This window comes from Teleopsis dalmanni, chromosome 2, assembly GCF_002237135.1.
Source record: "Teleopsis dalmanni isolate 2A chromosome 2, ASM223713v2, whole genome shotgun sequence".
Lineage (NCBI taxonomy): Eukaryota > Metazoa > Arthropoda > Insecta > Diptera > Diopsidae > Teleopsis > Teleopsis dalmanni.
Genome location: NC_051847.1, coordinates 151,936,288 through 151,953,690, shown reverse-complemented (window position 1 = coordinate 151,953,690; position 17,403 = coordinate 151,936,288). Strand labels below are relative to the sequence as shown.

At 24.3% G+C, this 17,403-nt stretch overlaps 1 protein-coding gene across 1 annotated transcript; it reads left to right on the top strand.

Moving 5' to 3' along the window:
- Positions 1 to 15,347: 15,347 nt before the first annotated feature.
- On the top strand, positions 15,348 to 17,368 carry LOC119682824. Its single transcript, XM_038096340.1, has 2 exons — positions 15,348 to 17,097; positions 17,159 to 17,368. The coding sequence occupies exons 1-2, from the start codon at positions 16,852 to 16,854 to the stop codon at positions 17,324 to 17,326; spliced, it is 414 nt and encodes a 137-aa protein (XP_037952268.1). The 5' UTR covers positions 15,348 to 16,851; the 3' UTR covers positions 17,327 to 17,368.
- The last annotated feature ends 35 nt before the right edge of the window (positions 17,369 to 17,403 follow it).

Genomic DNA, 17,403 nt, shown 5'->3' with positions numbered 1-17,403 from the left:
AAAATTAAGTTATTAAAAATTTCAGACGTACTTACTTGAAATCTTATTTCAATTATTTTTAATAGAAGGAAATTTAAACATCAGATACTTTCGAAATAATTCATATAATATTCAAATTCAAAATAAATTTTTTTTTTTAATTTATGGAAAAAAATTATAATATATTCTTCAAAAAAAAATATCGAAAAGTTCATAATAACGCTTTTAAAAATATTTTAATATTCCATTTGATAAAACCGAAACAAAATTTTAAACAAATTTAACAAACTAAAAGCAAAACGACTTAAAAATAAACTTAAAAAAATATCCTTAAACCATTTTTCTTAAAAAAAACTACAAAATTTGATTTATTTCAGATAAATTAAGGTTATTTAATATTTTTCAACAGATTTCAGACAAAAAGTTTTTCATTTTTTAAAAAAATCAGAAAATAAATTTTTTCAAAATAAAATTTATTCAAAATTGCAAATAACAAAATATCTGTAAGAAAAATTCACATACAACGAAATGCTGCTTAAAAATGTAGTAGATTTCGAATTTTTTTAATTAATATAATTGAATATTTTTCAAAATTCATATAATTATTAACTATAAAAATCACTGCATTTTTCCATGGCATTACAATTATTTTAAAAATTTGTAATATAAATATTTTCATTTTTTTAAATATTTAATACTAATTCATTTTATAGAAATATCTATAGCAAAGCTTGATAAATTAATAGACTTCTTATTAGATTATTTATTACTGTTAAATCATTTATAAATTAAAAGAAATATTTATATAGCAGTAAATATTAAAAATATTACAAAATCATATTTCATGAATTGGAGAAAGAATTTTCTATTCAATATTGAACTATTTTTAATAACAAATTTTTATTTATAATATACAAAGCAATTAAAATAAATTTTAAATTTTATTTATATCAAAATCCAAAAATAGTCTCGAAGTAACAAAATTAAGTTAATTCAATTTTATAGAAAAATAATATTAACTGCTCAAAATTAAATAAATTTTGTTTTAAAATAAAAATTCCAACATATCTAATAAAAATTTTATAAATTAAATATAACTCTTTGCATCATTAAATTTTAAAAAAATGTAAAAATTTATATACAAATACTACTTTTTTCGAAGCTATAAAAGATTACTTTTTTTTCTATCTTCAAAAAAAGTTAGGAAGCAGGTTTTTCTTGATTGCGCTTATTGAGTCTTAAGTTTAAAAAAAATTCTTAATATTATTCTTATTGCTAATAACTGCTAAAAAATCTAAAATATATTTTAAAAATCATTGTGGCTTATGAAACATTGTGTGATACAAAAACTGATAGTAAATAATACTTACGATAAATTTACTTTTAAAAAAGAAGACATAATTGGATGCAATATTTATGACTATACCATTTACCATGACTATACCATCATTTCATTAAAAATAAAATAATACCGAAATTCTGTTCAAATTGTATTAATAAAAAAAAAATTAATAAAAAGATATTATATATTGCAGAGATATTACTAATAATCTGACTATATTGTATTAAAACATTATTCTCTTTTAGTTTAGAAAATCAAATCTGACTAGTCGAAATCACTTATATCCTATAAAAGACTTATATAAAAACATATCTTTAAATAAATATCACACACTCTTAACTATAAAACCAAAAACCAATTAGAAACCATATAAATATACAATTCTTTTAACATTAATTTAATAATAAAATAATATGCCTTTTCATTTTATTTAAAAAACAACATATTTTACACAAAAATTAATAACTATAACAAAATAAAAATTTTGTTACTTCTAATTAAACATTTTTTAAAGTCGGGTGTATCAAAAAATAATTAATTTTTAAGTCAACCATTTTAAAAATATTTTAAATTCACTTTATAATATCCGACCAGTTAAAAATTAATTTATGAATTAAATATCATCAAAAATCCATAATCGACGACTTAACAAATAAACATTTATATACTTTAATTATTTATAATATACAAATTAAACGAAAAATATATTTAAATTATTTTCAACTAAATTAAATATATTTAATCAAATTTATTTTAAATCAAATATAAAAATTTGTTAATTGTTATTTTAATAAATTATTTTAAATTAATTATTCAAAAAACTTATTTATTAAAATTATTTTAGCTAAAACTAAATTTTTTAAAATATTTTAATTAATCTAAATTCAATTTCTATCGATTGAAATTTACTTTTAAAAATTACATTTTTATTGAAATTTAAATTTTTATATTAAATACTGAAATACTGAAAATTCGTATCTTTTTTCTAAAATATTGTTAATTCAAATCGATCCTTTTTAACTTTTTTAGCAAAGCACTTCAAAATTTATATTCTGGCCGCAAAATCAAATCAAGGACTTTTTTCGAATAACTCTAAATTCATATACTGGCAGCTTTTTTGGAACCACTTTTGGCAATAGAAATATGTTAATTAAATAAAATACAAATTCAAAATAAAATTTTTAACACATTTGACAAAAAAAATAAATAAATTCAAAAATAAAATCAAATTAACTTCATTAAAAAATATGACTCACAAAAATTATACTCTAGAAAATTTAAAAAAAATTCCTAAGTAATACAAAATTACAATTTTTTTAAATACCCAAAACTCAAAATGCATTAATAAATTTTAATATCAAAATTAAAACATTATTCACTGCAAAAATCAATTTTTAATTTTTTATACAAAAACTTTACAATATTTTACTATTTTCACAAAAATGAAATTAAAATTGTAGTCAAGAAATAATCGTATATATTATTTATTGTTTTTTAATTTAATAAAATAAAAATTTATTTAAAAAATTATTCAAACTAAACACGTAAAATATGCAAAAGTCTTATATTATTAATTTATTTCTTCTCAAAATTACAATTTTTTTTTAAATTTAAAATAAATATTATAAAATTTAATGAAAATATACTTCAAATTCTATAAGCATTCGAAATAAAATGGTCAAAATATCAGAGCAACTTAATAAATTATTTGTATAGTCAAACAAAAAAGAAATATATTTTATCATTACTTGATATATTCCATTATTTATACTCAAAAAATAAAAGAAACGATTCCAAAAAAAACTAAATTAATATTTTTCAGAACAAGATAAATATGATATGATAAGTCAAATCCTCAAAAACAGATTTTAATATATAAAAATTTTATTACCAAACTTATTTTAACAGAAATTTATTTACAAAATTCAAAAAAATATTTTTTTTACAATGCCTCAATGACGTATATATCAAAATTAATAGTTGAATAATTAAATTATTACGATGGGTTGAAGAATATTAAAAACTCTGAAACATATTACTTGCTACTGATAAAAAAAATTATTAAAAATATCAAATTCAAAAAATAAGACCATACTTATCATATATTTTGTTTACAAACTTACATTTTTTAATATTATTTGTCAACAAAAATTATTATTTACAATATTAAAAACATAACTCACGAACCAAAATTAAATAATTTAAAGTAATGCAAAAAATTTAATTTTTTAATTTTTTAACTTTAGAATAATCCTTCCAAAAATACAATTTTAAAAAAAATTAGTTATATAATTAAATATCCAAATTCAAACAGAAAAATAATTTCATATAGACAATTCAAAATCAATATCAAAAATGAAAATAAAAAAATTATCAATCAAAATTTAAAACTATATTAAAAGAAAAGAATCAAAATTATGTATATTAATTGTTCTGATAATAGATAAAAAAATAATTTTAAAATTATTTTAATTATAGAAATCAGAATTCATTGACAAAGCCTTTTACTCTGACAATCAAATCAGTAAACTTTTAGAATCAATCTAAAATCGAACTTTTTAATGGGCTTCAAAATTAAAATAAAATTGACTAACTTAAAATATAGTAGCCTAAAATCATTATATATTATTTAATCCCATTACTGAAATTTCAACAAAATTATATATAATTAAAACTGAAAATTGATGACTATCACAACATCGGTATTCAAGCAAAAACCAGTTGAACTACAAAAATCCTATAAGCAAATTTAAATATCTATAAATTCAAGAAATTAAATAAAATTAAATTAAAAATTTCAATTTAGCGGGCAAAATCAAAAATATGCATTAATTTTATGAAAATTTAGAATAGTTTAGATTTAAAAAAATATTAATGAAATTTAAAATTTATCAAAAATGAAAATATCATCAAATTCGATAAATGATCCAAAATTCCGATTTGAGCAAATAAAAAGTGTAAACTACTGCAGTTATCAAGACAATATTAATAAAATTAAAAAAGTTCTTTAATTAACGACACAAAGGCAAAACAAAACAAAATTAATAAAATTAAAAAGTTCTTTAATCAACCAAACAAAGGCAAAAATTAAGTCATTCAACCGAAAACAGAATTAAACAAAATTAATAAAATTAAAAAAGTTCTTTAATTAACCAAAGAAAGGAGAAAATTAAGTCATTCAACCGAAAACAGAATTAAATAAAATTAATAAAATTAAAAAAGTTCTTTAATCAACCAGACAAAAGCAAAAATTAAGTCATTCAACCGTAAACCGAATTAAACAAAATTAATAACAAAATCTTAATTACATTAAAAAAAGAACAAAATTAATTACAAAATCTTATTTACATTAGAAAAAGAACAAAATTTTAATTACATTAGAAAAAGAACAAAATTAATAACAAAATCTTAATTACATTAGAAAAAAAATAATTTAAAAATCTTCATTACATAAGGCAAAGAAAAAAATTAATGACAAAATTTTAACTGCATTACAAAAAGAACAAAACTAAACAAAAGAAAAAATATTCAAATTAAATTTCACATCAGTCCGAAAAAATTTAATAACTCCTATTATAATATCTATATCTTACTGAAGATATATACCAAAATTATCATTTTTAATTTATCTAAGAAAAAAGAATTTATGTTTTATTCTCAATACATAAAAACTTATAATTTAAAGCATATATAAATCCTGATTTACAAACAAAAAAATAAACTAAATAATATTTTTCTATACCAAACACACTAAAATAACAAAAAATTGTTTAAATTTTTTTTTTAATAAATAAAATTATAATATTTGAGAAACCAAATTTTTATAAATAATTATTTGAAGCATTGCATCCAAAAAAAATACGCTAAAATAATGTAAACTTTTAAAAAAAATTTTTTATTAAATTAAATTATTATTTTTAAAAAACTAAACTTCTCATAATAAAAATGATACAAATTAGATACAAGAAAAACTTTTAACAAAATACGCCAAAATAATCAAAATTGATCAAAATAAAATTTTTTTTTTAAATAAAATTATAATTTTTGAAAAACTAAATTTCTAAAATAAAAATGCTTCAAATTACATCAGAAATAATAAAAAAATTCAAAATTAAACGGAAACTATAACGTGAATTAATGGTCAAGTCACATCATTTACAAATCTCTACGAAATATCACATTAAAAACTTTTTTTTTGCAAAATTGGCAAGAAGTCAAAAATAAAGTTAAAGTCAGTAAACAAAAATCTTATAAATGGCGGCTTAACAACTTACAGTTCAACTTATTAAAATAATATTAACATTAAAATAGCAAGCAGACACTCCATTCAGTATCTAAAGACTTACAAAATATCTACAAGTAGCGCACAGTCGTTCTACAAAAGCCAGCAAGCAAGGGAAATAAAATTATATCTCATAAAAGTTTCTATGCCAGAAAACGCTAAAGTAATAAATCATAAAGACAATACAAAAGCACCAATACATAAAAGCCAAAACGACTATAAAATATCCTTACAAAAAAGCTGCAAGTTACTTATAAATAAAATTAACAGACATCAAACAGGGTTGAAAAGTGAAATAGTCAAGGAAATAATGCACAAAAAATAAAGAAATGCGCAGAAAAAATTTCAACTTCAAGTAAATCATTTGGGACTATAGCTAAGAAAAGATTTATCTCTCAGCAGAAATTATTACCATGACATATAGCATACCCGTACTGGTGCAAATTATATGCGGTTGACAAATTCACAAATGTTATTGAAATTCATGAAAATTCAAAAACAATCACAAGAGTTCAATAAACAAACATCAAACAGATAAACCACAGAACAAAAAAATTAAACTTCAGTCTTCTTAGAAATAACAAAATTAATATGTGAAAATTTGAAGAGACTTTCATTAAGAAAAACCCACATTATCCATAACAAAAACTAAAACTTCAATATTTGAATTCACTACGCAATCATGGCATAAACTGACAAACAGCAATAGCAATAGAAAATACTTACAAACATTATTGCTATCAATAAGATACGATATAACATAAAAGTTACATATAGACCAACCCGCAAGTAGACTTAAAAGCAAATTAACGACACACCCAATGCACGCCACCATTTAAATCTACCCACATAAGAGTCCACATAAGAGTTCAGAACGTACAACAACAACAGCATAGGCAACAACCTCAAGACAAGTAAAAAACTAGAACATAATTCGACAAGCCATTTATCAATAGATATTACTTACAAGAAACTGCACAAGCAATGCCGTACGAAGACAGCTATAAAACCAGAACTCAATCCATACACAACAGCCAACACAAAAAGCCGGCGTTACTCATACGCAACGGAAGCCCAGTGAATATGTTTTAGCAAACGAAAAACCAAAATTTGAATTTAATTCGAAAAACAAAACAAAACAAAAACAAAAAAGTAAATTCGATTAATAATGAAAATGTTAATAAGAAAATGTTTAAACTTAAAACTTGAAGTCATCCACAAATAACTGAACTACAAAAAAATATTCACAGAAATTATGGAGCAGCAAGTAGCACTCAAGAACAAACCGAACCAAATTAACCAAGGCAGCAAATGGTATCTTGTACAATAATTAAAAATTTTTATTTATTTATTTTTTTTCATTCCTTTTTTTGGGTGAAAAACTATTTCGATAGCATATTAGTCTATACATTTGAGAATCTTTGATTATTAGAAATACATAAAACAGCAGGCTAACAAAATTATAAATTTTAGTTAACAGACAAAATAGTGTAGACCAGAGCAATTAACAATTTAACTCCAACAATGAAACATACTTGAAGGAAGGTTCTTACACATTCACATTGACTTAAAACAGTTGTGGTTGGGATCCAGTACAGAGAGATTGGCTAGTAATAGAAGTGAATATGCAGAGCATATGTTAGCAATTTATTTATGGCAAGACTTACTTACTTACAAAGACGCAAGATTTTACAAATATATATATATATCAATGTATACAAATATATGTATATATATACATACATCAATAAGTATGTATATATAGCGATGTATATATATATGTATATGGGGGATACCTAGTGTAATTGCTTAAGGTCACCGTACATTAGAGACGGTGACGCTTTGCTTAAAGCATAAACGCTATATGCTAATGTAAGTGTGTTGCATTAGTAGACGGCAAATTTGCAGTTTGCAATATTAAAAGGAAATCAAGTGGAAAATTTTATTTGAAGACAAAATTTCAGAGTAGTTTTCTTTACAAGCAACAAATAAGAAAATTTGGGAAAATGTAATTAAACCTTTCAATTTATTTTATTATTAGCAAAGCAATAAGAAAACAAGACTTTATTGCTTGCTTGGTGTTAGCAGCAACTAGAAAATACAGTAAACGAAATTTATTAGAAAATATATGACGAAAAAACAAGTCGAAGGGTAGAAAAACTATAACATATAGGACGACCACCTTTAGCAAAATACTTCAGAAATACTTCAGTTTAAAAGACTAAAAAAAGATTCGAATAAAATTAAATAGAACTTTTTATTATTTCAAAAAATCTACTCGCATAATGAACTTAAACTATATAGAACCATAAAATACAATTTGATAAATAACAAAAAACCTATAAATTTAAAATATTAAAATCCAAAAAAAAAAAAAATTAAACAAAACCCTACACAAAAAGATAAAAATGTAAAAAAAAGTGTTAAAAAATAATTAGAAAAATAATTTTTTTAACAAAATTCAAATTCAATTATTTTTACTTAATTACGAAATTCAAATTCGATTCAATCTTTTAGTTAAAAACAGAAGCGTTAAATATTTATTTTGAAATAAATATTTATTTATTATTATAATGTAACTACACTCTGTATCCCCTTAGCATTTATCCTTTAATACTTAAGTTACGAAAAATGTGTAGCAAAAAATTATAGAAAATCAGAAAGAAGCTCAAGGCCCTACAAAAAACTATTTAATGCAAATCCTTTTGTCTAAAATGTATCTCTTTTTTATTTTAACTAACTTAAATGTAAACATTTTAGACGAGACGATTTTTGCATTTTTATTTATTTATTTAAGTATATATAGAAAATGTAATTATTATAATTATATATTTAAAAACAAATTTACAAAAATATAACTGTGTTAATCAATCTCTTTGATGGATCATATGTATAACAAAAATTATTATTATTAAAAAAAAAACAAATTTATTTACATTGTATAAAAAACAATATTTCTATCTTCAAAACTCTTATAAAAGAAAAATAAACTTCACTATAAATTATTAATGATATAAACATACCACACTATATCCTACAGCCAAAAATATATGTACAACACTATTTAACAAAATAAAAAAAATATTAAATCAAAATTGTAAACAAATTACAAACAAAATTGTAAACAAAATACATACAAAATTGTAAATTAATATTACTATAAAAATAATATTAATTATCAAAATCAGTACACAAAATTGTTAAAGCAAAATTATATATATCAGATCAATAAAATTGTACAAACCAATTTGCTCATATAACAAAAATACTTGTTGTTTTATTTTATCTTTAAAATTAAATTAAATTAAATTAATTATGACGAAAGAAACTTGATTCTTAATATAAACTACTGTTTTGAATGGATAGATATTTCGAACAGTAGTAAATCACAGCAACAAAAATTTTTTATCTATTAATTAATTGAAGTATTGTCTGACCATACAATTGTTTCAAATACTAGAAACCCATCAAATACATCGACACCAAGTACCTATCATCACTGATCTTGGAATTTTATATGAAACGAAATATTTTGAATTTTAATTAAAAAAAGAATATCCTTCAAGCAAGGATATTGATCTGCCTTATACCTTCTGCTCAAAAAGTATCCGGATTTAGTTGTTTGTTAGCTACTCCTTGAGTAATAGACCTTTTTCAAAAAAAAATTTTTTTATGTTAGTACAGTCTTTCTTGATATATGGTACAAATTTGAGCGCCATCTGTCAATTAGTTTGTTTACAGCAACTGTTAATGTGAGACTACCTCAAGTGCATTTAGCGATTTTTACTATGGAAAATTCTTGTTGCACGCGATTTTTTGATTTTTTGACCAAACACGGCACCACTGTCATCGCTCAGGCACCATAGTCGCCAGATCTGGATCCGTGCGACTTTTTTCTGTTCCCGAAACTCAAATTGCCCTTCGTGGTAAACGTTTTGAGTCGATTGAATCGGTGAAAGAGAATTCGCCGAAGAAACTAAAAGCCATACCTGCACGGGCCTACGAAAAGTGTATGGAAGATTGGGTTAAGCGTTGGCATATGTGTAACGCTTCAGAAGGAGCATATTTTGAAGGAGATAAAATAAATTTGAAATAGAATTTAAATTTGTGTGTTTTATTTACAAAATCCGAGTACTTATTGAGCAGAAGGTAAATGTTTTCCAAATGTTATAAATCATTCATTTTTAATGTTAATTTTTTCTGGCCGAAAGTGGCGCGTTTTTATGACGAAAAGAAACCATTTAAAAGTTAGATGGATTTGAATAGCGAAGAAAAGACAAAGACAAAATTTTTTTTTAACTTTTAATTAATATGTAATATATAAATTATAAAAACAGAGTTGCGAGTCACAAAATATTTGTTTGAAAAGATTTTAAATATATCAATTTATCTGCAATCGGCGTGCAAAACGAAGTACCGCATAAATTCATCTAGAGTGGACGATGAGAAATTAGAACTCTTAAACATTTGTGCCCGATTTTATGACGCCCTGTGATTATACGTACTTTTGGATTAATTAAAATGGGTTAGGTTAGGTTGGAGTGATGACCTTATACATCAAAGCCCATTTAAGCTCAAATAACGAACCGTTGTGATACAACAAATTAACATTATTTGTACGTATACGTAATTCAGAAAGACCCATGAAAGAAACGTAGTAGTCAGAGTATAAACATATGCTGGCAACTGCATAACTGCCAGTCATAACTTAGTTTTGAGACTTTTTATCCAATGTGAAATTTTAAATACAAACTAATAATTGATAATAATAATCAATTGACTAATTAATAGTCAAGTTTTATATTTCGAAGAAAAAATTGTATTAGTAATCCTAGTTGCAATCATACTAAGTGTATTTCGACATTCCTAATCTACAAAAGTCAGTTAATCTATATTTTTTATCACTGAAATGAAATTTTAGAATGTAACCTCTTAATTTTTTTTGTGGGGAAATCACTGAAGGCAAGAATATAAAATTCCTAACACAAAAATTATTTCACTACAAATGTGAAATTATCTTTCTTTTTATAATTTTAAAATTGAGTTCATTTATCTAGTCCATCAAGATTACATCAGCTTTTGTATATAATATACGTACAATCTTACGATGCTTATATTAAACCAATTTGACCTGAAGTCAATTCACTCTACTAACAATTTTAAGTTAATATTTATAGAAAGAAATATTTAAAATAAAGGAGAATTATAAAATAATTGAAATTATTACTTTTGTCTAACACGGAACTTTGATTACTTTTAAAAAATGATTCTCAAATCACATACCGAACGGATTACAACATATATCAATGACAAAAACCGCACTTGTAAAACCCAGTAAATTGTAAATTGCTTATAAGGTTGAACAAACTACTCAACCTTTGCGATTTGATTAACTAATAGACACTTTACATAACTATATTTAAAGAAAATATCAGACACTGTACCCAAGTCATGGAAGAAATCAATTATGATCAAAATTTCCAAGAAGGGCAACAAAAAAATGTACTCAAACTGGAGAGGTATCGTACTTTTACTATTACAAAAATTTATTATAAAAATCATTTTAACAGAATTGTAGAACTTATGTATAAGGTTTTTAGATCAAATCAAGCAGGTTTCCGATCAAAAAGATCCTGCGTCGATCTAATAAATACCGTACGCACGATTTGCGAACAATCAATAGAATTTACCGCGCCATTATACATTGCCTTTATAGTTTTTTTAAAAGCGTTCGACATTCTCAAAAGAGAAGCCATATGGTTAGCGCTCACCACCAGAGGTGTTTCTACAAAAAAGTACATGTGATTAAGGAATGTTATGAGGATATAACCTGCCGCGTACAACTCTCTGGCATTTTGACGATGCTCTTGAATATAAAAGCGGCGTTAAGCAAGAGCGTGTTCTCTCACCGTTATTGTTTACAATTGTTTTAGATTTGGTTTTTGAATCGGTGGAAATTGATAATGTGGGAACTAAGTGATTTAATATATGCTTATGATGTAGCCATATTAACCAATCGCTATAGCATATACAATTAAAGAAAGCCGATCTCATAATAAACAGTACAAAAACTAAAAACATGCGTTACTAAACAGGTAACGCATTATTAAACATTGAAGGCAACTACATCAAGGATATAGAACGATTTAAATGCATTGGAAGTCAAAGAGCAAAAAGTGATGGTACCCTTAAGGAGTCCAGAATTCAAAAAGCTAAACCTGCGTTTGAACAACTAAAAAATATATATCGTTCTTTGGTTAATGCAAAAACATATTTTAACTCTTCACAAGAAAAAGTTGCTAAGCAAGAAAAAGTTGGAGATGTATTGAAGGAACGTCAGTGTGAGAACTTGTCTGCTAAATTTTGATCGTGCAAATTAGATGTTGAAGAGACAACAAGCTCCAAAAGACCAGTTGAGACTGATAAAGACACCATAGAAACATTGATAAATGTAAACCGACGGAACTCAACTAATGAGTTTGCTAGAGTATCAAATTTAAGAATTCGACCGTGCATAATCATATGAAACATATAGTAAGGCTTAGTCTCATAATTCGATGTTAAAGTTGCTCTTGTTCTTATGTAACCCCATACAAGTTTGGTAACCAGCCATGAGTTTTTTCAGCTAGAATGGAATATACTATCTCACAATACTCACAATATTCTCTACATCTCGCATCTTCTGATTATTATTTGTTTAGGTCTCTTTGAAACGCTTGAAATGGTAAAACCTTTACTTGAAATAAGGTTGTCAAATGCCACCTGAATCTGGTTCCTGCCAGCAAGAAATAAAAATTGTATGACCATGGAGTCATGCTACTCTCAGAAAAATGGCAAAATGTATTTAACCAGAATAGACAATATATAATTTAATAAAATGTTTATTCACTATAAGTAAATTATCTTTTATTTATATAAAATAATAAAAGTTAAATACATTCTGAACAACCTTTTAATTTAACATAAACAAAAAAAAGTATTTTTGAATATAAAGAGGAAAATAATATATTTTTATTTTTTCAGACAAATAAACTATTTACATAATATTGCAAATCAAATTTATTTGAATTATTTCTATTATTTTAATAATTAATTAGATTTAGATTGCTTTATTTAAAAGAATGTAATAGTTTAAAGACTAAATTTTATTTACTTATTCATATTTGTTTGCTTTAAGAGTAGATACCGATTCATTTATATAAGTATTAAAAAAATAAACATTTAATTAATAATAATTTAAAAATATCTTATCAAATATTATTGAATTCGAATGACGTGAATAAAATAATAAAGCATAACTTAAGCAATAGGGAAACAATTTCAGAGTCCTAACTTAAGTCCCAAAACTTGAATATAAATCAAGTCACCTAATTACATGTCCTATGTAGAACTTAAGTCAGTATTGAGACTTGAGTTATGACTGTAAAATCGACATTTATTATTTTTATTTAACCCTGAATTGCAGTGGTAAATAATTATACTTGAGTTATGACTGTGAAAACGACATGTAATATTTAAATTTTTATTTATGCAATGATAAATAATTATACGCTGTGGCAACACTATTTGTCGCTTAACATAAACGTTAGTGCAAATATTTAAAAAAAAGCAACAACAAAAAATTCATTTACCTGAATTTAAACGCTATTACCGACGATGCCAGAGCTTTTACTAAAGGTTTTCTGGATTTTATGTGCCGTTGCTTTATGAAAACTAAACCTTTAGCATGTTTTTTGTTGTATTTCAAATTTATTTTTATTTTATGTGCATTTATTTAACACATAAAAATGGCTAAAACAACAAATACAATTATTTTTGACAATGGCACTCCATTGAACAAATAATATAGACGCGATTCAAAAAATTAATGTATATATATTTATTGTTTTATTTTTTTTTTTTGTGTAATATCATTTAATTAATAATATTATTTAAATATCATGTTATTGCAATTCTTTTATATATTGTAAAATTATTTAATATACTTTAGTTAAATAATTTTGTTTCCATTCATAATTAGTTTTAAATATATTTATACCAATTCATATATACATATTACACTCACATTAATACGTGTTATTTTGTAAGTTCAAATTATGTAGGTACATATATAAAAAATAATTGCTGGTGTGTATTAAATTTTCTAACAAAATTCAAACAGTTTATATATACATACGTATATTTATATTTGAAACAAATTAAAGCATTTAATTTATTTTGGTACTATCGAGAATCCACACGCACTTAAATAATCACAAGTTACATACATATGTACATATATGTACACAGATTTTGAAAAAGTGACCAACATAAACAAAAAACAAAATAGTTTATTTGCACAGATTATCGTATGTATTTTACTATAAAAACCTCCGCATTAAATTTTACTCTGTTGTTTATTTTGTTTGACGACAAACTATTTAACTTCACCAATATTAAATATAATTAAAAAATAATTATTTAAACAAAAAAATTTGTATTAATAAAAGCAACAAAATAATATTGGAGTTCAAAATTCCGTATATACATATTCCGTTACGGATGTGTTCGGTACAGTCACGAATCGATTTGTTTAACATTATTTTTTAATATTAAATTTTTATTGTTATTTTAATTATATATAACATACAAAGGCAATAAATATAATAAGATGTCCCCAGTCGCTCTTAAATTTTCTATATTTATTTTCAAGTTGAACATCAAGTGGTGCGCAGCAAAATTCGTTGTCTGTGCATACACCGATCAAAGGAGCCATATAACGTTCTTGTTTCTACATTATTTCTCTTTTTATGTTACTATTTGCATGCTTAGGCATTTCTCTTCGGTTAATATCAAAGTTTACTCTCTCCAAAAATAATAATTTCCTTTGCCTATCAAATCCGCTACATAAACAACAATTGCAAATGCATTTTATGTTCTTACTTGTTTTAACAGAATTGCAATAATTTCTGTTAAGATTATAATAACAAAATATATGGTATCAAGAAAATGTGGATTGTGTTGCTTAGCTAAAGTTAATTGTTTTTGCTAACAAAAAGGCCCACTTCGGAAAAAGCCTAGAAAATTTAAGAGCGACTTGCAACATCTTATAGTATTTATTGTTTTTGTCTTATCTCATTTATTATTTTGGACTTAAAGCATTTCTCTTCAGTTACAGCAAGGCTTACACTCCCACAGTTAGAAAGTTGAAAACAATCCGTCGGTTAACTAAACTGTTAAAGAAGAGCTTTTTTTTGATTTGTAAGGACAGTAGCGGCCTTTGAAAAATATAAATACTTAGAAATAAATTATTTTTAATAAATTTTTTTTTTTTGTAAATGTATCAGATATTTTCATATTGTTTAATTTCAGCACAGGGTAAAGTCCAGTTCCTAAGTCTTAATCAACTTTAAGATTAATTTTAGTGTTAATTCACAATTAAATAATTAAATTAATAAATATTGTTGTCTTACATATTTTATTATTATTTTTTTTGTAAAAAATTAATAAAAAAAATTAACTGACAACTACTCTGATTTAATTTTTAATTTTTATAAAATTAAATGTAATAAAATAAATTATAAAAATAAATTATTTTTGTTAAGTAATATTCAGTAAACATTTTTTTATTACAATAAAAAATATTACTTTGGTTTTTACTACATGTTATATTCTTTATAATCTGTCTTTGCAACAAAACAAAAATAAATTTTCAAAAAGAGTTTTTTACAAAAAGAATCACAAAACTATGTGTATGGTCTCCATTTTAATAACCTATTTTACAATTACAGTTAAAATAAAAGTTTCTTTTAATTAAATTCTACTTAAAGATATAAAACCGATTCTATTTCCAAGCAAACCTACAACCATTTATAAGATTTACAGCAGTGCTATACCTATTTACAGCATATGATGGATTTACAAATGTCCACCTTTACAAAAATTATATAGAGAAAACAGCAGAACACATTCTGTGTCACTGTGATAGTCTTGCCAGACTCAGACTTCTGTACTTATCAACTGCCTATCCACTTATAACGGAATTAGACAACATCCCAAAGCATATAATGGCGTTCTTATCCGCTACTCGTCTACGGATCTAAAGTGGGTGTGTCACAATAATTCTCTAAGGATGCAGCGACGTGGTGACAATTTCCCAACCCATTTAAAATCTGTCTATCTATCTATATTGCGTTTCTTACTTTAAAGATATATTATGAAGCTTTGACAATAGATCTAATTGTTATATTGATGCCATTACAGTATTTATGTATTGGAGGGTCTTTTAGCGCAAAAAAAATTCTAAGACATATGTTCAGACCAGCTTTAAAATGACTTTATACAGAAAAACGCTTTGGAATATCAAGTCGAAAGATTTATAAAGAAATCCTAAGACCAAGCGCTTATCTAAACACATACTGACGCTTTTTAACATCATCGACTCACAACCGGACACTACTCTCTTCTTTGATAAAGTTATCCTCCATCACTAACGGCAGTTGTACCAAAATTCGCAGAATTAAAAATACAAAACTTGCTGATATGTTATCAGTGAAGTTAGATAACAAGTTCACGCGACTATTAAGTGAAGATACCCTAATTATAGATGACCATTTTTGAAATATTAAAGGTTGTTTTAAATCAAGGTTATTTTTCAGCTAGAAATATCTCTATCACTCTCTGCCACGGTAAATATTAAACATGCATTCCCTAACATACGATTTTTGTTTTTTGTTCTATGGACCACGGGATAATTTCTAGACTTTATTTTCTTAAAGTTAGAAACATTATTTGCAATTTAATCCAATTAAGTTTAACATTGTCTTTTCTAATATGAAAGTTAACTAGAAAGTCGTGTCAGAAGTCGTTATGTACCAAACAAAATTACAGTCCAAAGTTATGACAAATGTTTTTCATTCCTCAAATTTTCTGTGCAATGAACCATAAACAACCAATAGCTTCAATCCATTTATATATAAAATTAAATATTTAGTTGTTTTTCTATATGTAAATAACAATACCAAGCGGACGTATAAACGAAGAAAATGAAATTGACAGTCTGTTTAGTCATATTTTGCTGTACTCAGTATGTACCAGTGGAGTCATGGGTAAGTTGTTAAGTCCAATTTAAAAATCAATTAATGGAATTTAAAATAATATTAATAATATTCCCCAAATCTATTAGCGCTCATTTAGAATAAGACTTGCGGCCATAAAATGTGTTCAACATTCTTATTATGCTGCCCATTTAAACTGTTCACTATCGAGAATGAATAAGTATTTGGAAGGAATTAATATGAACATAAAGTTTGGTGGCATGATACAGAAACCCAAACTAATGTTGACCCTATACAGTGTCAAAAACGACCAACCGGACTTTATTATAGTAAATGTAACAAATATCGATGGTTGCCAGTTTCTGGAAGGTAATGGCGGACTCTTAAATTTACTACAAATAATACGAAAACAGTTTGCAAAATATTCCAATATACCAAAAAGATGTCCAGTGGCAAAGGTAGATGATATAGCATGAAATAAATTTACAAATTTTTATTTCTATTTAATTTGTTATATAGCATACAGAAATTTATGTTAAGGACTTGCATTTAGAAGCAGACAGCTTTCCGCCTTATATGCCAGAATCAAAATACAACATTGAGGTCAAATTGTGGGAGCAAACTACGCCCGTTCTCGAGCTGCTAATAAATGGTACCGTTGAGTATAAAAATCGCAGAACATTTTAATATCATACTATTATTTATATTTGACAATGTCATTTAATAATAAAATTTGTAATTTATTTGTTTTGAAATACTTTTTT

Excerpts from the sequence above, each read along its gene's own strand:
- LOC119682824 (XM_038096340.1), top strand. The coding sequence starts at position 16,852 with ATGAATAAGTATTTGGAAGGAATTAATATGAACATAAAGTTTGGTGGC. Across the intron at positions 17,098-17,158 it reads AAAGATGTCCAGTGGCAAAG|CATACAGAAATTTATGTTAA; the intron begins GTAGATGATATA and ends TTTGTTATATAG.